At 30.3% G+C, this 22,409-nt stretch overlaps 2 protein-coding genes across 2 annotated transcripts in view; one reads left to right on the top strand and one right to left on the bottom strand.

Moving 5' to 3' along the window:
* Nucleotides 1-17,384, bottom strand: part of LOC105626905 (aminopeptidase N) — a 21,293-nt gene extending 3,909 nt beyond the window's left edge. Inside the window, exons 1-13 of the mRNA XM_012208197.1 lie at nt 17,301-17,384; nt 16,969-17,228; nt 16,505-16,702; nt 15,960-16,100; nt 15,510-15,845; nt 15,286-15,436; nt 14,934-15,060; nt 14,557-14,647; nt 14,086-14,269; nt 7,736-7,946; nt 6,910-7,187; nt 6,012-6,211; nt 3,317-3,493 (exon numbers count right to left, since the gene is read on the bottom strand). Coding sequence (XP_012063587.1) covers nt 3,317-3,493; nt 6,012-6,211; nt 6,910-7,187; nt 7,736-7,946; nt 14,086-14,269; nt 14,557-14,647; nt 14,934-15,060; nt 15,286-15,436; nt 15,510-15,845; nt 15,960-16,100; nt 16,505-16,702; nt 16,969-17,228; nt 17,301-17,384 — 2,438 coding nt within the window. The remainder of the gene's footprint in view (nt 1-3,316; nt 3,494-6,011; nt 6,212-6,909; nt 7,188-7,735; nt 7,947-14,085; nt 14,270-14,556; nt 14,648-14,933; nt 15,061-15,285; nt 15,437-15,509; nt 15,846-15,959; nt 16,101-16,504; nt 16,703-16,968; nt 17,229-17,300) is intronic.
* A 2,118-nt stretch (nt 17,385-19,502) lies between these two features.
* LOC105626978 (thyrotropin-releasing hormone-degrading ectoenzyme-like) overlaps nt 19,503-22,409 on the top strand; it is a 16,491-nt gene continuing 13,584 nt past the window's right edge. Inside the window, exon 1 of the mRNA XM_012208265.1 lies at nt 19,503-19,551. Coding sequence (XP_012063655.1) covers nt 19,503-19,551 — 49 coding nt within the window. The remainder of the gene's footprint in view (nt 19,552-22,409) is intronic.

The following is a 22,409-nucleotide window of genomic DNA, read 5'->3' as shown; positions in this document are numbered from 1 at the left end:
ATATATTATTATTATATAGTACTAATATATATATATATATATATATATATATATATATATATATATATATATATCTTATTGAAGGATCTTCCTATTCCAATTCAAATGATTTAAATTCCTCTAAATGATATTATTATATCACAATTCGTTCAAAAACAAGTTGTCATTATAAAAACTAATCATTAAGCTGGTTTAATGGAAAAAACTGTCTCCTATAAGTGCATGACTAATCAATATGCTGAGGCGTATTCGGATTTCCACCTGGGTGTTCTCCGAATGTTATGCCTAATTTTTGTTTAACATTCGGTACATAAAAAGAATGGAATGATATCTGGATAGCATTCGGATGGAAGTTAAGCAACTCTGAAGATAATTAATTAAGTTTTCAGATATATACGGAGATCAATACGATCACAGATCGCAAAACACGATTTTTTTTTTAATAAAAGTTTCAGATTCGTATTTTGCATCGCAATGTCTTCACTTGTAGAGTACATAGAGAAAAAATAAAACACTTTCACTTTATATATCCCGAGCAGTCGCAATCAGTTGAACACTCTTAGAATTGATCGGTTTAGTCCTTATTGAGATCTGATAATCTTGATCTGGCGCAATTCGTTGGCTCGCGTAAAGTAGCCACAGCAATGTCGCATAGCTTAGCGCCGAGACACTACCAGTGTCTCCAGACAAATATTTATGTAATGCATCTGACTAAAAATTTTTAATTACAACGCTACGAAGATAACGTCCTTAGATTATCCCCAGAACGTTTTGGGACATAGTCATCATTCTGAAGACGTCTTGCTGTATGGGTTATAATCAATTGGGATCGCTATAAATGTTATTTTAATTGAAGTTTTCCTTACACATTTCTTATAAATCATGTTATTTAGCACGATTAAATACAGCATTGTCATGCTGGTAATGCTCATGAGCATTATTTATGTTCGTTTAATATTTGACAAACAACAAGGATGAAATGTTTTTTAAGCGTTGTGAGCGTGAATTGGAGTTACAATAAACTCGCGTAGATAGCCCCTACATTGTAAATGTATTTTTTTTTACATGTTTCTTGCCGTTTAACAGGTTTAATCGTACACTGTTAGAAACAATCTTAAATTTTATTCATCTTTAATTCTACTGGTGAATAAAATTTAAATTTTCTATAACTAAAAAGATTATTTATGTACATATTAATGAAATTTAAGTTTGTAGTAACTGAAAAATTAAGTGTGTTCAAAAAATACTAATTAAAAATTAAGTGTAGAAGAAAGGCCCCTATTATAAGATACCGAGTTCATTTTAGATAAAAGCTAGAAGTCTATGGGCAAAATTTAAAAAATAATAGGTCATTTTAAAGGGAATTTAATAAGCTTTAAGATAATGCTATATAAAATTTAATCAAAATTTCATTTTTTTTTTGAAAATTAAAGAAATGTAAAAAGTGAGCAAATCACAAAATCAAAAAATTGTGCTCCTAATATGAGATGCCCTCGAGAAATCGATAGTAAAACGTAAAGTATATCAGTATTGCAACTAAAAAACTTTATTTAATGTTTCTTAAATACAAACAAACACAGCTAGGGTGCGCGAAAAATGAGTATACGATACATTATATACAGAACTTGTTTTCAGGTAGTTGAAATCAAGCATCGTAGAAATAAGCGTTTGACATTCATTCCGATTGTCTTTTTTATTATTGTACAATAATAACATTTATACTTTAGCAATGATTTTCACTATGACATGGGAGCATGGGTTATTTCATATTAGAATTTCATATTACCTTGGGTATCTCATATTACGATTTCCATGCCTTATAGTTTTGCGATCAAATCTAATTTCTGTAATTAAGTAATTCAACATATCCCGTATTTTTCTATTAGTGCAATCTTACTCTATCATTACATGAAGAATTTATTGTTAAGTATTTATTTATTAAATAATAAACAATATTTAAAGGCTTATCTCAATGAAATTTGAAGATATCCAAAATCTTTTTTTACGATGACTACTAGGCATTATCTAATAACGAATTTTCTATTAAACAGTTTTCAATTTAAGAGCAATAAATTCAATTGAAAGAACCAATAGATAGCATCTATTAACAGAAACGCCGCTCATAATACAATAGGTTGTCTCATAATAGAGAATTTTCCTCTATTAGTTTATTTCCATTAAACTGTCCATCAAATTTAATGTTCACATTCATTATATTTAAAAAATCTATAACTTAGATTTCATTCACATCACTCATTACTTTTCAGTTATACATTTCTTACATTTCACCAAAGCGTTTATTAATTTTTAGTCACAGACCTACATTAATTCTTAAATTAATTTTATATAATACTACGTTTATTAAATTTAGTGCACACGTTCATTGCATTTAAGACTACTGTAATTTATATAGTTTTTAGTTATTCATTATTTTTCAGTTATTACATGCTCACAAACTTTCATTACATGTTACTTAAAATTCATTATGAAATTTCTAATAATGTATAAAATAATGTAATTAATTGCATTTAATGATTTAAAGGAACAAAAAAATATAAAAGCTTCAGCTAAAAGAATATTGGATTTGCAATGTACAGATTCGCAATTATTAATTACGAGATTATTTTGTAAGAAATGTGTAAGGAAATTTCAGCTAAAATAAGATTTTTGGATAGTGTAGATGCAATATGGCAAAACATATAAGCCGCCATGCCAGGCGACGAAATGTAATCCTTCCCCTTAATGTTCGCCGCTATTGAATAAGCACGATAAGTGCTACGAATTCGTGCGACGTGGCGTCACCGCGCATTGGCTTAGACGTTTTATTTTTTAATTTGAAAACTACAAGAAATATCTCAAAATATTTATAATAATATATTTTTAATAGTAGTTTAGTAATAGTAGATTTTTTGTTCCCCTTGTTCTTCCTATCCTTTCTATGCTCCCAATGCGGTTCCTACTTCATTTCTGAGACATCGTATATATATATATATATATATATAGTAAAGTAGCTGGACATATTCAAAAAATGAACATATGAATACATATGTACTCATATGAATACATATGAGTACATATGCAGATTAAAGAAATTAAACTTGTACCAATGAGGTTTAATTTTATTCAAACAGCACTCATTTCGAACTTTTAAATGATCTATATATTTTACTCAAATTGCGCAAATTGCTTTAAACTTGTTAGGAACATGGAGAATAATCTTCAAGAATTTTGAGAAAATTATATTTAAATTTTTTTTGACTATATGTTATAAGAAATAGGATTTATTCAAAGCTGTAAATTTTGTAAATATGCTGACCTTTCGATCTTGTTTGCATCCTTCGGACAACCAGCGAGAGTCTTCAATAAGTAAGTGCGCTCGTTCTGCTTTCTAGCTAAGCTGGTCTTCGGGAAATTTATGACTCGCTGCAATCCAAACTCCCATTCCTCGTCAGTACCCCATTTGAATACAGGGCAAAGGAATTTGTTGGCGACTCTGCGAAATATAATTCTCACCAGTTCAATAATGTTTTGTTATTAAATGATAAAATGTATGCTTATTAATTTGATTAATTCGTAATTAATGACACTTGGATGTGAATTCGCATGTATGAAAAAATTGTTTTTGTTTAACATTCTGTTTTGAATGAATAACATTTCGTTTTTCGAAAATTAAATATTATCAATCGATTGATTTATTAGAAAATTTTACATTTTCTAATCAAAAATATACATTTTACTTTAATTTAATTTTTAATTCTTAGAAGGTATTAAATACACCTAGTGCGAATTCGCGCCCAAGTGTTTTTTATGGATGTTCAAAAGGGACATGTCCCTTACGGATTAAAAATATTTCACTTAAGCTATGTTTAAATTAAATAAGTAAGAAACAATTAAATAAGTATATGTATATGCATAAAATAAGTTTCTTGAATATATTAAAGTGGTTCTTTAGTAAAATGATGAAAATTTGGGGTGGTGACTCAAAATTACAAATATTTACATAATTTTGTCAAATATTAAAACTGTGTATAAGGTTTGTTTTCTGTTCCTGCACGAGGATTGTACTAGAACTAAACTGAATTGAACTAGTGCAATCCAGAACTGACGAGTGTAAGCGCGTAGGCAAGGAATAAAAAACGTTTTAGTGCAAGATAAAAATGGCGTCTCATATTGTTTACATGGAAGTATTAGATTCATGTGATGAAAATGAATGCAATTTCATTAAAAAAAATTTTTAATTAAAGATAATGATGACACAAAATGTTTTTAAATGTAGGTTTGCTATTATTTATATATATTTATCATTCATAAATTTTATTATTCATAAATTCTTGGATAATTATTTAGAAGACACCCCTCACCTTCAATTTTAATAAAATATGTATTTTATTATATTCATTTGTCGCATTTTTGCATCAAACAAAAGAATCTGGCAATAAAATGTCATGCCTAGGCCCGCAAACCGAGACATTAAGCGTTCAAATTGATGACTATTAAGATTAGGACAGCTCTGTCAGCTGTGAAATATCGCGATGAAAGCATGTATTGCGATCACATTTTCATGCTTTATGGCTACATATGCATAGATTTTTACTAACTTGTTTCTACAGCGATATATTAACGTTCGGTTCGCGGGACTAGGTATAACATGTACTGTCAGATTCTTTCATTTCATTAAAAAACGCATCGAATGAGCATAATTTCACTGAAATTGAAGGTGTTTTCTAAATAATTCTCGCATTATTTGTACAATTTTCTGTCTATTTTCTGTGGCTGAACTAGTGCATACTAGAGTATCAATCATGAAACTTTATTCCTAGAATGGAAAGTAAAAAGTGAAAATTTTAACCATAGAAGTTAATGGAGAAATTTTTCACTTTTCATCCTAGGAAAAAAGTTTCATGATTGATACCTACTGCTTGCATTGACTCCAGACCTAGTACAGTGCAACCAGTACAATGAACTCGTGCACTGTTTTGTTTTATTGGAACAAAAAACACCGTCGCCATTTTGGGAACAGAAAACATTTTAGTGTACACTTTTTGAAGTAGTGCAACCAGTGCAGGAACAAAAAACAAACCTGTTAATGAAATAGTATGGTACATATGATACATATATAGTAAATTAAGAGCTGCATCTTCGAATGAAAATGAAAAGAGATTGTATTTATTTTTCGAGATTAAAATATGCAAGTTACACGTAAATATCTTTCCAGAATAGTTGATCTATTACTTTTTTGTGACTATTAAAATTGTAATTTTTAAACTATTATAATCTTGTTTTTGAGAAAAGTTTATGGTAAGGTTCCCAGATAGCAACGTGTCTGTTTTGTTGCTGACATGTTGCTTGCTAAATATACATTGCTAAGTATGTATTGCTACCAGAATTGTAGCATCTGAGTTCTCATTTGTTGATAACTTGATGCCTTCACGATATAATGTTGAGTAGCAACTTGCCAGCAGCAATTTGCCGATAACTTTAAAATCGTCATCATCAAAATTCGTACTTCGATTGTCATCATGTTATGTCGTAATAATATACAGCATCATACAATGCTGTCATATCCGATAACGCAAGATAACAATCAATGCTATCTTGTTGTTAAACTGCTGGCAATACATATATTATTGTTGTCTGGATGTTGCTAACAATGTTATATCGATATATTCGAAATCGAGAAATTCGAAATAAGACATGTACAACAAGTGTCATTATAAGCAATCATAGATTTGTGTGATTTTGCTGAGACACGTTTTACTATCTGAATTTATGTGCAGTTAGTCAAAGAGGTGTCTGCGAGCCTCTGTCACTAAGCTATACGTAAATTACATTTTCAATATTTTTTTTCTCTTATTTTATCGTTAACCTACCTATGTAGAATTTTGCACACGTCAATTTCGATACTTCAACTTCATTATATAAAAAATTTAGACATTCTATGCATGATAATTCGATTTACTAAAGAATTATCTTAATAAATGGTTTGTTCTTATATGATTTCTGATACTGACGGATTTCCTTTGTCCGGCTCTTCGTCAGTCAACCATTTTTTGAATTGATTTCTGGCTTCCATAACGCAAGGTTCATATCCAGCACGGCAAAGGAAGTTCTGCATAAGACCACGCATGTGGATTTTCCAGGAAGGTTCATCAAGTTGAGGATTCTCTCCAAGTTCCAAGTAGAGAGGCTTCAATAAGCTTCGAATATACGCCTGAAATTAAATTTTATTTAATTGTTAATTAACATACAATTTGATGATAAGAAATTAAAGAACAACCCAGATAGCAAAACGTGTCTGATAGCAAAATCACACAAATCTGTAATTACTTATGATGTTGACAACTTGCCATAGATTTATCTTCAATGATTTCGAATATACTGACATTGTAGCAACATGTAGGCAACAATGTGTATATGTATTGTCAGCAGTTTAACAGCAAAAGCTGCATTAATGTTATCTTATGTTATCGGCAATATGAAAGCATTGCATGATGCTACATATTATTATGGCATGATAGCAGTAGTACGAATTTTGATGGCGATTTTAAAGTTGTCAAACTATTGGCAAGTTGCTACTCAATATTATCATATCATGAAGGCATTAAGTTGCCAACAAAAGACTCAGTTGCTGCAATTCTGATAGCAACACATGCTTAGCAAGCAATATGCCAGCAACAAAGATAGACACGTTGCTATGGGGATCTGTCTATGTAAAATGTATTTTATATTGATTATAAGAGAAAAAATAGTTACAAATATTATTATAATTCAACTATAGTTTATAATTACAATTACAATTTCTATTTTAACGATAATATCGAATATTAGCTGCTACTCAATTTTGTCATTTATAATGTTAATATTGAATATTAATAATTTTAATGAATTGATCAAAAACAATCTACTCACTTCAAATTTCAAATATACGTCCAAGCCCTCGATGCGCCGACCGATATGATTAATCATTGTGAATACTGGTTCCCAAACCACATGGCTCTTTTCTTCCTTGAGAAAGAGAGTCATGTTCATCGCAATGCCAAAGCACAGCTCGCCAGCGTATGCCAAGTTCCATGCATCGTGCAGAAGTTTTGCTCTGGTTAATGGAGGTATTTTCTCACGATCTGGCCCTTGCAGATATTGCGACAACATCCTCCAATTGCACGTATCGTAATTTACCGGGAACATCCCTGCGAAGTAATATTATTAATTTTTAAACAAAGTAAATATATAAAGTTGGATTATTCATGTTCTCTTCTTTGAAATGCTTTATCACTTAATAATATCCTCTATTCTTTTCTTTTTTTTATATACAGAACTTTATAAATATTTTGTTAAAGATGTTAAAGTCATAATACATGTAAGAATCACTTAATTTTTGTATACGTGTAAATGCGATGAAAATTATAGAACAGAACGACTATTGTGTATAGTAGGAATAAAAAATTATAGTGTGAATATTAAGGATTAATTACTGAAAAGGAAAAATGAATTTGTATGCTTTCAGCACACATGATATCTATAATATCTTCATTCAGTTGATACAAATTTTTTCTAAACATTTGAAGATATCTAACATTTACAAGATATACATTAAAAAAATGTTGGAATAAAAATGTAAAATAATGTGTTAAAGAGAAATCAAACTATTTTAATTAAAATCATTAATATTGTAATTTGCTGTTAGGAAGAATTACAATGATTTTCTATTGAAAATATTGTTCGAATATCTACCTACCGATTTCTTCGGGATTCACAATAATGAAGTTATCTTTGTCGGTAATATCTGAGATAGTGTAATTTTTCGGTTCGTTTTCTTTTTTTAGCCATACAGTCGGTTTAGTGTTGTGAAAGTTCAATTTATTTTGTGCCTGCATCACGATGGGAATGTCCCACTGATAGGACACTTTTGCTGTAGATTGCGGTGGTATGTCTCTCAAATAGACTTTCTAAAAGCACAAATAAAGTATTACTTATTTAAGTGTTACTTAAGAATATACAATAAAATGTTCTTTTATTTTCTTTTCATTCTAGGAAAGATTTAAATTAAAACTTTCATATATTATTATTTTTTCATTTATCAATATTTATGTAAATAATTAGGTGTAAATAAAATGACAAAAACTTTAATAAATATGAATTTGAAAAAATAAGTATAGCAAAAATTTATAACTAGCCAATTTATAATCGTAAATCTAAAAGAGTATAAAACTTTTCTATTCGAAAGATTTTTAATGATCTTGAATCTAAATATCATTTAATGATCTTGAATCTAATCTATTCAAATGATTAAAAATCTGATATATATTTTTATGGAAGAAAACTTGTATATGAATTAAATGTAGAATTGAATCTTCTTCTAATCGGTATTTTCATATGCGTAATATATATCAGTAATACATTAAATATATTAGTGTATATTAGTGACTTGATTTTATTGAGAGTAGAGGCACAAATCAACATAAGAGTCATTCTGTCTTTGTTTCTTACTGATTATTGAACAAGGACAAGATGATTCTTGTATCAATTTATGTCTCTTGTTGGAAATATTTTTAAAATACTGCTGCAACATTGCTGAAGTGATATAAAAAGAAGTCTTCGCAAATCTCTGCAATATTGTATTGTAATATACAATGTTGAAATGTTGCAGTAATGTTGCTATAAGTTTCTGTGCTGTACGGGCGGGCTATTTTCAATATTGTTGTTAATTGTTAAACGATAAATTTTTAAAAATTGAAATCTAAAAAATTAAAAAATTGAGTGTCGGAAGTGTACATATTAAATAAGTGTGCGAGGACGCCTCTCTGGAGATTCATAGGACACATTCAGAATTTCTGCGTTATATGTTACTTCTGCTGTTATATACTACATAGTTATGTATAATATCCTAGCAATATTTTGAAAAAAATTGTATTGTGGTACGTATCACTAATTACAATATCCAATTTTAAGCGCCTTTTATCATATTTCAAGTGTAATATAACAAGTATAATATAATATTGATTTTAGAGTATAATATTATAATTGAGATGTGAGGGACATTTAGATATTTCAGTAACATCACACCTGATGTAATTTTGTCATCTCAAAATATCTCTGGGATATGACGCATATAGATGGGCTATGTGCTCTCTAAATATGAATCAATAGATAATCACTAATATCAGTGCCAAATATGCCACTGGTAATCAGTGAATGAAATGTGACTTACAGAGAAATAAAAGCATCCCTAGGCATTGGTATGACAAATCAAAATAATCTTACATGATTATCAGCGTTAGAAAACACAGTGTTTGTTGGATACTCCCGCGGAGATCCCAAAAAAGAGACGCGATTCAAATGATGTAAAGAAATGCTCAAAAAATATGATCATAGTCGGTCCAGAGTGTATAACATCGTAATAAGTAACGAATCATGGATTTATTGTTATGAAAGTAAGCGACAATCGAGTGTGTCGATGTTTTCAAAGGGGCCATCTAACAAAAGTGAATCGCGAAGTGTTAGGAAGAAAATGATTACATCATTTTTTAGGAAAACCTATTGTGTATATCGCGTTTGAAAATCATCGTACGATTAATGTTGAGTGGTACACAACAATTTGCTTGCCGATTGTATTTTGAAAAAATTCATCAAAATCGGTCATGATCGCGCATCATCTGTATCAAGACAATGCATCATCGCTCAATCATCAGAGAAGACAACTCAGTTTTCGGCCACTATCCGTGTACAATTAATGTGACTCATCCATCTTATAGTCTGATCTGGCACCTTGTGATTTCTTTCTGTTTCCATACATTAAGGATAAAATGCATAGTTTGAAATTTAATACGTCAGGTTCGCGTATGTGAAGTTGGCTCCGCATTTTTCGAATTTTATAATTTTTTAAATTGCATTGTTGTGCTATGTTTGTGCCGATTTATGCCGCAAATCTCAGCTTAATAACATGAAGCATTTTCAAAAAACAAAAAAACTAACTTTATTAATATATAGGAACAAAAAACTTCAAATTCCAGTAATTTGCGAATGAGATAATCGAATTCTGCGAAATAGATAAACAAATATATAAAATGAGACTCGAAAGAATCTATCAGTGAAAAATGTAAAAATACCCAGCAGAGCCTATATTAGTTGTTCGGATGCACAGAAAATTCTTTGTTTTTGTATGAATGTAACAAAATAAAATATACGAGGAGATAGCATTTCATTGAAAGAAAAACAAACATTCCCAAAAGGGAATTTTTTAAAGGGTTATTACCCATTGTGTCAGATATTGTTATGCAAGATATTGAAATGAAAGCATTACAGAGACTTTCAATTTCATCGTCTTTTTATGTAAGATATGTTAATGACATTAGCATATAATGCGTCACACATTGATACGCTGATGAACACCTTTAATTCCATTCCAGATTAAAATTTATAACTGAAATAGATAGAGACAAGTTAGATTTTCTTGATGTTAACTTAATTAAAAAAGAAAATTCTCTTATTCAGAATTGGTACCACAAATGATCGTTATCTAAATTATTTTTCTAAACATCCTTTGTGCCAAAAAGTGGGAACAATCGTTGATTTAATTGATAGAGTTCTTTCTTTATCCCATCCTATTTACTATTAAGAGAATTTCGAATTAATAATTAAAATTCTTTTAAACAATGGATATCCACTGAAATTCATATTCTCTGAAATCAAAAATAGGTTGTCAAAAAAATTTAAACAATGGAATGACCAAGGTAACACCTACGGACAACGGACAATAATGAAGATAAAATTAAAGTTTTTTACAATCTCCTTTACTACTTTTATTAGAAAAGATCAAAAAAATTTTTTAAAAAAGACTCTTTAATACATGTGGCATATAAAGGGATTAATAATCTTAGAGGGTCATAAAGACGTTCGTATCTCACACAAATGTTGTATATAAAATTGATTGTCGAGCTTGTGAAGCATCATATGGGCCAAACAGATAAATGTTTGAAAACATAATGAACATATATGAACGCATAAATGAACATAGAACTCACAATTCAAATTGGAATACTACACAGCATTCCGTAATAACAGAACACAGAATTAATTATCAACATGATTTTGATTGGGAAAATATCAAGATTAGACGAGGAAAAGGAATTAATAAAAGATTGATTTCAGAAGTAATCTATATAAAACAACAGAAACAGAGTTTGAATTTACAGAATGATACGTATTCTTTAGACTCACTATACATGAATTTGTTTACGGAATTGTGACGTTGATTTTCCCTTTTTTGTTCTTATTTTTATTTTTATTTCAATCACATGATTTTATTATTTTGACTTTCATTGTATCTGACTGTCGACACCACAAGACCTTTATGTCGAATCGTTGAGAAAACGCTTACATATAAGTTGACATAATTAAAATTCAGACAAATGATTTTAATAATTCTCTAATTCTTCGTTTTCGTGTTTTTTTTTAAATAACTACACAGCAAATCTGATAATTTGTTGAACGTGATTCTACTTAATAACGCATTATATAGGGTGCGTCACTAAAATCCGGTCAAATCTCAATTTAAATTTTTCGCTATTGTGTCTCCGCTAAAAGTTGTTGTTGGCGTCTGAAAAAGGCTGATGCTTCTAGTAAACAGTCATATTCTCAAAATGGCCGCGATGTTGAAATCAAGTGCGGAGTATAATCGAAAAACCGCGATTATCGAAGGCTTTCGCATTGGGCGTTCAGCAATCGAAATAATTCGGTTCTTTGAAAACCTGAGATCAACCGTTTATGATATTGTGGCAAAATATATAGTTTTAGAACAGTCCAACGAAGGTTTTAATATGCCAGCGAGGAAGTTATTCGAAAGAAACGCACCGCGAGGACCCCCGCAATTGTTGAAAAGGTTCAAGTGCTGATTTCGGATGACTCAGGGCAATTGTTATGAAAATTAGCATCGATTGTTGATGTAAGCGAGCCAGCAATGCGTCGAATTGCCGAAGAGGACCTTCAATGTACAAATCGTACACATTAAAGATACGACAGATGCTCTCTGAGGCTGCCAGAACAAGTTGCTCGTTTTGACTTCCATTCTGGCTTGCCAATAGCCCAGATTTAAATCTGGATTACTACATATGAAGCGTAGTTGAAAGAGTCACAAACAAGTCTTGACAATGTGAATCATTAAGGACCGCTATTAAGACAGCATTTGGACAGCGCTACATTACAGCGTGCGAGCGAACGCTTCAGACTAAGAATAGAGGCCGTCATTCAAGCTAATGGGAGATATATTGAATAATTGTGCTTTACAGGGATCCCCCAAGTGCTATGTAAAAGGATTTTTTGTAATATTTAATTTTTCAAAATATTAATTTTTTAAAAACATTATGTTTAAAGAAATTGTTCGATTTGTCCGAATTTTGACGCACCCTGACTTCGGTTTTACTTTATGCAAGTTTTTATTGTATAAGTTAATATTTTTCATTGGGCTATTCATTACATAGCTAATTTGGCATTTGGATGAAGAAGAAGAACTAAATTGTCGGGAATCATCAACTTGGAATTTGCATTATTTATGTAATTTCGATTTATATTGATAAGAACCCGAATTGAAGAGTCGAAATGTATATTTTATTCTTTTGTTTTGTTACATTCACACGAAAATAAAGAATTTTCTGCATCCGAACAGCTGATATAAACTCTGATGGGCTTTTTTACATTTTTCTGATGAATTCTGCGAAAAACTTCAAACTCGTGTAACCTGTGAACAATGTGAAATAATCGAATTCTGCGAGTTCTGCTACTCAAAATCAAATTTTTATCAACGCCATAGTTAATCCCTATTCTTATACAAGTGCTTCGTAGATTTTGAGTAATATAATTCAGTACAACTTGCAAAATTCAATTATCTCACACCGTTCGCAAGTTATACATATAAGTTTGGAGTTTTTCGTTCCTAAAAAATCCTAACGACTGATTCATAACTTTGACGATACCGCGAAATCTGTTGGTCTGAGAAAATTTTATCATAAGGAAAAGTTGTTGTACTGTCATAACACAATTCGGTATAACTAAAAAAAATCCAAAAATAAATTTTTTATTTACCCCCACACTTTTTTCAAAAATTTTTACCGAATCTTAAGCTGATCTCAACTTTTTATGCGCATGCTTCGTAGATTTTGAGTAGCACAATTCAGCACAACTCGCAGAATTCGATTATCTTACACCGTTCGCAAATTACTGGAATTTGAAGTTTTTCATTTCTATATATTAATATTATTGTATTTTTTTAAGAAAATGTTTCATGTTATTGAGCTGTGGTTTGCGGCACAAATTAGCACAGCACAGCACAAGCACAATTAAAAAAATTACAAAATTTGAAAAGCCAACTTTATACATATGCCAGATGCGGTAATAGAAGCGTTCGAAAATCTGATGTATAAGCCTCCAGAAAGATGGACAAAATACTTCGACAATTGGCTTTATCGAATGGAATGTATTCATTGTAATGGAGAGTATTTTGAGAAACAATAAAGCCAATTTCAGAAATTAATTATACGTTTGTACACGATTTTGCGGAAACTTTCGGAATAATCTACGTAATACAATTTATTATGCAAATATTTCTTCATAACTGAATTTATCGATATTAATGTTTCTCTGTTTGTGGAAAATTGTATGTTTGTTCCGGATATAACGATGCATTTTACAGTTAATTCAATTGATATCATGCAATGATATTTTATCTTGTTTAAAATAATATATATATATATATTTTTTTCGAAATTATATCTTTATTCTTTTGCCTTTTAAATAATATTTTCACTTTATTTTTGAATTTCTTAAATAAATAATAAAGCATTTCTTTAGCATTTTCAATAATAATTTCTTTATCATTTTCATTTATTAAAAACGTTTGGCATAATAGAATCAGTATTATTGTCAATTCTCGTCAGTAAATATAATTTCCTCATTCATTCTTGACGAGAGGAATGCTTTAGCCGCGTCTAAATAACACGTGGTCATTTCTATTGCTTTATCTGTGCGAAAATCGCATCTGTGCCTTCCCGCATCGCGCGTCCTTGCAGGAAATAACGCTTTTGTTCAGCTTACCTGAGTGAGATTAATTTTTCCAGTTTCGTAATCGCGAATGACCGTGACCAACGGCACTCTGTCTCGATTAATCCACGAAGCAGCGATGCTGTTGATAGTCAGGCCTGGTGATAGATTATTCGTCTCGTTCGCCACATCGTTCAGATAAGTAAAGATATCGTTGGCGAAGAAGGTTCTGCGATCTCTAAAACACAAAAGCACGATGTTTTGCGATATATAGAATCTGCGATCAATATTATTGAGAAAAATAGTTGGGAAGCAGTGCGTAACAAAAATAAATTGAAAAAAAATTTCAATTGCTTTGGAAGAATTTTTAAATGCTTACACAAATTTACATTTAAAACTTAAAAGCTTCATTTACTTCTGTACATGTATTGCAGAAAAACGGAAGTTTGCTACGTAAAAACGTTTAATTGTTGGAGATTAGAATCTCTCTCTGCTTCCCAACTAATTGATGGAGGCAATTACTACTCTTTCGATTGTTGATAGAAGAAATTCCTCACGCTTCTTTGGAATAGGTCGCGCCCAAGAGTGTAATTAAGCATTCGGAAAACTAACTCGGCTATAAAATCCAAAAGGTGAGATAATTAATTTTTATTAATAAACTTACACTATATCGTTAAAAAATTACATATGCGTAATTATTTGTTGATGATTATTTTTTTATTTAAATTATGTACGCAATTAATATATACATATATAGTTATTTGTAATTATCTGCTTTTTCATATTATATATTTGATATTAAAATTTTTTCCTTGAATATCAGCTTTATGATTAATATAAATTATAATTCACATCGGCTTTTATAAAAATATTTAATTATTATTGTAATTCATTTTAATTACCTTTAGTCCATGTAGCTTCTTGTCTGATGCCAGCTACTCTTGAAAAAGGTGCTGTTTGCGCAAATTCGTAATACAGAGGATACAACATCGTCATCGGCCATTTTCCTTCCATCTCATTCGGATTAAGCTGTTGAAAGACAGAATTAATTTCTCAGGAATTAATATCATAATTTTTATTACAAAATAGAATTAATATAGAGTAATTAAAAATTACTATATATTACCAATACTATAATTACTATATAATACCAATTTTTGTTATTTGCTATGTAATATTTCATAATAATTACAAAAGCGTTTGTACAATTGTAAAATATATCGCTACAATTAAAGAAAAAAATCGCAGGCTTACATCAATTGTCGCCATGGATGCTAAGAACGAATTAAGAGCTTTGTTAACCGGTGCATCGTTTCGACGATATGGTGTGACGGATTGGCCGATCCATTGATAGAGAAGTTCATTCGTAGTGGTCCAGATTAGAGAACTACTGAGTTCGCTTTCCCTGAAGAAAGTTATTTATTTTATATGTACTACTTCGCACAAATATAAGATTATCTTTATAGATATTTATATACTTGAAGAACATGAGACCCCAATTGTCGGAAGCTTTACAAGTGCTGTACATGGGAATCGCCATGAGGTCCAATTTCGGCAGACCAAGGGAGGTATTGAAATAATCTTGCAAATAGTTAATAATTTTCACAACTTTGTTAGGGACATTAAGCAATGACTCCATGAATTCTTTGCGACCCCAAATCTTCACCTGCAGTCTTTTTCTATTCATTTCATTAATTTCCTTCGTGGGTTCGATGTTCTGCAGATCGGATATTACGAGAGCAAATTGATTCGTCGACATTCGAGGTGTCTCTGCAAACTCTTCTTCAATCTTGTCGGACGACTCACGCGCAAAGCTTAAAAAAAGAGAAGATGTGAAAGTAATATTAGTTATCAGTAAACTTGCAAACTTTAGGCTAATGGAGCCCAATAATACTCTAGAATTGAAAGGTTCAATATTAACATCTTACATTGTAGGCGTGTTTGTACGTGCCGTTAAGCCCTTAGGATAAAGTATACTCAGCTTGAAAGTCGCTTTATAAGGTGGTTCGTCCATGCAGGGGAACATTTTCTGTGCGTTATCTAATTGTAAATAAGTAGCGATGAAAGGGCTGAAAAATAAGAAGGAAGTGTGAATGTGAATTATAATCACTATTCTCACAGCGTTTTTTAATCCATTAATTAATAGTCGCTGTTTTCATCGCGTTTTTTAATCCATTAATTACAAAAAATTGTTCTATTCTGTAAAACAAATTATTTCAATAATATTGCGGCAATATTGCAATGTTCCAGCAATATTGTTGGAAATGTTGCAGCAACGTTGCTACAAGCTTTATAGAAAGATTTTTTAAATTTCTTTATATGATACAAACATTTAAAAAATTTTATAAATTATATAAATTAATAAATTATATAAATTAATGGTATTCTGCAAAAAGTTCAAACAAACATTTGATGACTTATATAATTTTTAAATTTTGCTTTGAAAAGTAACAAAAATCGTTGCTGTATTTACTGTTTTCGACCTTCGGAATCCATATATGCACTTTTGTAAAGGCCAGTAGTCTCATTAGTCGTAAGATTTCCAAAATATGTGATATCGACTTCGCAGGCACTTCCATTCTTTAACATTTGTTCCAGATAAATGATGTACCAGGATTTCCTATTTTGCCGTTCGGTTCGTGCGATATTGAAGTATAATTCGTCTCCTATTCTGTTACAAAGATGACAGAAAATGAGGTTCTATTATGATTTTAAAACTCATTATAACGAAAACAAACTATTGACAAAATAAAAAACGATATTCTACTACTTATCATTATAATATGAATACAATAATTATTACTAGAGTTCAAGTTATAAGAATTACTGTTATAAAAATGCATTCACTTTGCACAAAAATTAAATTACTAGATAGCGTTTTATATCTAAACTATGAAATTCTTGTTATTTAATTATGCTTATGTTTTATTTGCTTACGGTTCATCAGCTGGTAATTTAAGCAGTCTGACAGCGACTACTGAAATCTCAAGATTTGGATGGACGTTCAGTGTTATTCTATCACTAGTGTCGGACCAAGTAAGATTGATTTTAACACGGCCGTTAAACTGGTTGCTCTCGATGAAAGGTATTTTGATATCCACGAGATAACTGATCGGTATAACTTCACTTGGTAATCTATATTGACGCATTTTCGTGTAGTAGACATCGTTCAGATCGATACTGCGCTTCCATCGGCCCTGTCATCAAACGAGCAATTTTTTATTTCGATAGTTGGATCACACTAGTTCTTTAATTCATTGACACTATACTTTGACATCACTAATGCTTCGAGGAAGACCAGATGTTATCATCAACAATAGAACGAGTTCTGACAGCAATGTTGCCCACATCATGATGGTACAGAATGAACCTAAATTATAGTTGGTGTTTAATACAGATTTATTTAAATATTCACTTGCATATGACAAAAACTTGTACGTTGAAGTTAATCCGATATCAGTTTGGAGTTTTGTGAATAATTCAGTGCTACAGTAGCAGTCGAAAGATCTCATACCACGAGATCTTATCCTGATAAAATTAATATATTAAACTGAGAAGAATAATACATTGTTAGATTAAACATTTTAAATTCTAAAAATTTGGATTATCGCTAAATTGATATAATTAAAATAAATCGATGATAAAATAGAGCAATATGATACTTCAATTGAAGCGTTTAATTTTAGTATAATAACAACTTAATAAATTTTTTTTTAAATTTGAAGAAATTAAATTTTTAAATTTGAACAAACTATAATTAAAACTAAATTTTAAAAACTGTAAAGAAGATTAATTTATCCTCGCAGATCGTAAGACTCTTAATAAACTCTTAATAAAATTTTGTATTGCTTCCACGAGTGGAGTATCTAAGACTTCGTAGAAGGAATTTATTTCGCGTTGTAAATGTAGAAAATCGCGACTTAATCGATTTCTGATAACGCTTACAGCGTTATCCTCGCGACAGGCGTGCACGTCTGAGGGACGCAGAGGATGATCTGTCAGCGAAGCGCGATCGCGATTTATGAAGAACCGACTTGGATATTATCCATATTACCACACCGTCGCACCGGTTGACCTTGATACTCCTTAAAGAAGAAGCAACTTCCTCTGGGAGTAATCTGAGAGAATCTCTGGAACGACTGTGTGATAGCGTAGCCGCGTGCAAACTGTCGCTCGAACGGTTTCTCGTTGGCCTGGTCGCCAAAAAGCGAAGGAAACGCGCGGAAAAACACACCGGTGCCAGTCTCGCTTGACGTATCACCCCGGGAATCGGATTCAGGTCCACTTAGGGCAATCGGTGGATCGTCCATCCATTATCTAATCTGGCGATCGCGACCGTCGTCGCTGAAGGGGAACCTAATCGCGGCGGAGTCAATTCGGACGAAGAGACAACGACGTCAACGGTCAATCTATGGCTGACAGTGTTGGCCATCAAATTGGGAACAAAGTGCGTCTCGGGCATTGCTTGTTGCAAGGACTTTCGCGTCATTGTATTCCCCTTTAAACACTCGATGCCAGTGTACTTGTTTATATGTCTGTATTATGTTGCTATTACCAATGACACATTATGACATGTGCCGCTGATCTGCCGGCTCCTGGTACCGATCCTGAACCAAGCCCAATGTGCACTTGGACCACGACACCATATCGCCTTAATTGGACTTGATAGAGTGTTTTGTTTGCGAGTTCTCCTGCAAGATTCTCGCGCAATAACTGGGTCAGTTCTAAGTTGCAATCGAGAATGTGATAGTTACAAATTCGATGTTACGTGTATAGTATCTTACACAGAGTATACCGACATTTTTTGCCAAGCGCTCTTGTTTAGATAGAGCGGACTTTATGAGAATCGCTATTGTAAAAGATAATAATAAAAAAGATTTAAAAATAGCATTATTTAATAATATTTTAATGATCTCTAATTATAATTAAGTTTTCTTTTTATAATGAAAACATTTATCACAATTAATAAAATTATACCTTATAACATTACTAGTTTTCTTTTGTTCAGCCTTTTGTTTAATCCTTTTTTTAAATCATTGTCATGATTTCGTGAAGATAAAGGAAAAAGAACTTACTTCATTCTTTAAATGCTGCGTTATCATGCCGGATTTCATTTCACATGTCGTGATAAAAAGGAAGGTAAAACGCGCGGTAAAATTTCGATAGCGGCTCTAATCGCAAATTATGGCAGAAGCGCATAAGGATAAGGAGCGGAACGAAGATTGAGACCGACACAGAGAGCTGACGAACGAAGAGCACAAGTGGGGGCACCCGCGAGTGTTTCTTGGTCAACATTCACACACGGCATCGCAAGGTAGAATAGCTAATTGCAGTTGTACCTGCGTCACCTATGTGCTGCCGCGCTCGCGAATTCGTTTCCGCATTGGGTGCGCAATCGTTCTCCAAAGCCGCCTTTTCATGTACTTTCATTTTTCTTAGAGAATATCTTTGCATTTTTATTTTAAATTACAATGCGACGAGGGTCCGTCAGCAGTTGGCAGTCCTATGGACAGCGAAATTGTAAGTGATAATAGCTGTTTTTGCTTTTGCCGTTACTTTACCGTGACTTTAAACGTTACGTTGTGATTACACTTAAAATATAAACTTTTTCCATTAAAAAAATGTTTAATAGTATTGTTTTTTAGTTAAATCTAAAAACTTATTATATCTAATTAAAAATCTATTTTATCTAAATTATTACAATAAAATATGAAAATAAAAAAAATTGCATTATGCATATTACAGTTACAAACTGGCAATATTATACAGACACATTTTGATTAAAATGAAAAACAAACTGTGGAATTGTTATAATATATACATTGAATATTATTTTTAGAAAAAAATGCCTTTAAGAATTACTTTTATTCAAAATAAAAATTTTTTTTTATTAACGTTGATTATCAAGAAGTTATATATGATTTGTTTATAGTTATTGCTGCGATTATTATTTTATATATTACTGACAATTATATTTATATCATATATTGTAATATTAATTACATTCATTAATTAGATATTATTTATATGCACCGTACATGCATATTTTAGACATTCGAAAAACAATTTCTTTTTTGTTTTAACAAATCTATCTTTACTCCATATTTTCATTCGATTTTGAAAACAACATTCAAATTAATTAATTATATTTGGATTTTCTTTTATCGTTAAATATATGAAATGTTTAACTTATATCGATATGAATATGATCATAAACTTCGAATCATTGCAACTATAATAATTGATTGTTATACTTTTTATGATAGTTATAATCATGCGAGATTTTGAATGTAGAGGAAAGGCTCCTATTATGAGATACCGAGTTCATTTTAGATAGATGCTAGAAGTCTATAGGCAGAATTTAAAAAAATAATAGATCATTTTGAAGGGAATTTAATAAGCTTTAAAATAATGTTACATAAAATTTATGTTAAAATTATTTCAAATTCCATTTTTTTGAAAATTAAAGAAAAAATGAGCAAATCACAAAATCACAAAAAATTGTGCTCCTAATGTGAAATGTTCCGAGAAATCAATAATAAAACGCAAAATATATCAGTAAAATTGCAAAAAAACTTTATTTAATGTTTCTAAAATACAAACAAATAGCCAGTGTGCGCGAAAAATGAGCATGCGATAGATTATACTTAGAACTCGTTTTCAAGTAGTTGGAATCAAGTATCGCAGATATATTCGACATTCATCGGTTGTTGTTTTTTTTATATAATATTGTACAATAACATTTATATAATATTGTACAATAACATTTATATTTTAGCAACGATTTTCACTTATAGGTCTTCAACATAGGAACATGGATTATTTCATATTAGGAATGGATATTTCATATTACGATTTCCTCGCCTTATGATTTTACAATCATCAAATCTAACTTCTGTAATTAAACAATTCAACATATCCCGTATTTTTATATTAGTACGATCTTTCTATTACTACATGAAGAATTTATTACCAAATATTTATTTATTAAATAATAAACAAGGTTTAAATGCTCAATGAAAATATCCAAATTCTAAAATCTTGTTTTATGATGATTACAGGCATGATCTGATAATGAATTTTCTACTAAATAGTTTTCAATCCAAGATTAATAAATTTATGGTGGAACTAATAGATAGATGTTTATTAGTTTAGCAGAAACGCCGCTATCTCATATTAGGCGCCTATCTTATAATAGGAGATTTTTCTCTACATTGAAAAAAAAGATTTATTAACATTCGTATAATTTTAAAGCAGTAAAATTTGTAAAATTTGATATCAGTTGAGAAAAAATCAAGTAGCATTTGCATATTTTCGTATTTATATACAAAGATACTATTTCTACGTAGAATTAAATTTTATATTTTAGTTTACATGAAAATATTATATTACAATGTTAAATTAACAAAATAAGTTCTTGCAAGTTTTGCGTTATAAAAAGAAGATTGAAAATCACATACTAAAAAAGAATGGTATTATATCATACAGTATTTTTAATTTTGAAAATAACTTTGTTGATTCAACAATAATATTAATGAAACAAATTACATTTTTTTGTTTTGGGCAAAAAGCAGGAGCATGACGTATTTGTTTTATTAATGATTGTGAGTTAACAAAATTATTTTCAATTTCTGTTGATATAATAAAATTCTGTTGATATAATATGATTTTTTTTCAGTGTATAGGTTTTTTCTGTTTAATGCGAAACTTGCAAAATTTTATTTAGTTAATTTAGCATTTATTTCTTTAATAACTTTTGCAATTTTTTATTTTAATCATGATTATAATTTTAATTTGATAATAAAGTAGTAATAATCTCACAACTTGGTAAAAAATTTTTCATGCATGAATATGTATAAATATGTAAAATAAATATACATAAACACGCATAAATATTCATAAACATATATAATTGTAAAATTACTTTTTAGTGTAATAGAAATAATAATAATGTGAAAACATTAAAAATAAAATTACAGGGATAATTTTCGCATTGTTTATTTTAGAAAAAAACAAGTTTAGAAAATGTAAAAAAATTGCTTGTACATAATTATGCGTAATTTTATATATAATTACACATAAGTAATTCTTTTACATTTTTTTCAACTTGATTTTTTTCTGAAACAAATAGTGGGAAAATTATCTTTTTAATTATTTTTAATGTCTTCACGTTACTATTATTATTTCTTACTAAAAAGTAATTTTACAAAAGAAAGAAGGAATGTGAACATGTATAGACATATTTCATATATAATTATGTATGCTTATGAATATTTATGTGTGTTATGTATGTTATATATATTTATATTCATGCATTACACATTTTTGTGTAATCTCCTCAATCCGGGAATCTCTTTCTCTCTTTCTCTCTCTCTCTC

Source organism: Atta cephalotes (assembly GCF_000143395.1).
Source record: "Atta cephalotes unplaced genomic scaffold scaffold00007, whole genome shotgun sequence".
Lineage (NCBI taxonomy): Eukaryota > Metazoa > Arthropoda > Insecta > Hymenoptera > Formicidae > Atta > Atta cephalotes.
The sequence above is the reverse complement of the archived record's forward strand: the minus strand, read 5'-3'. Positions and strand labels throughout refer to the sequence as shown.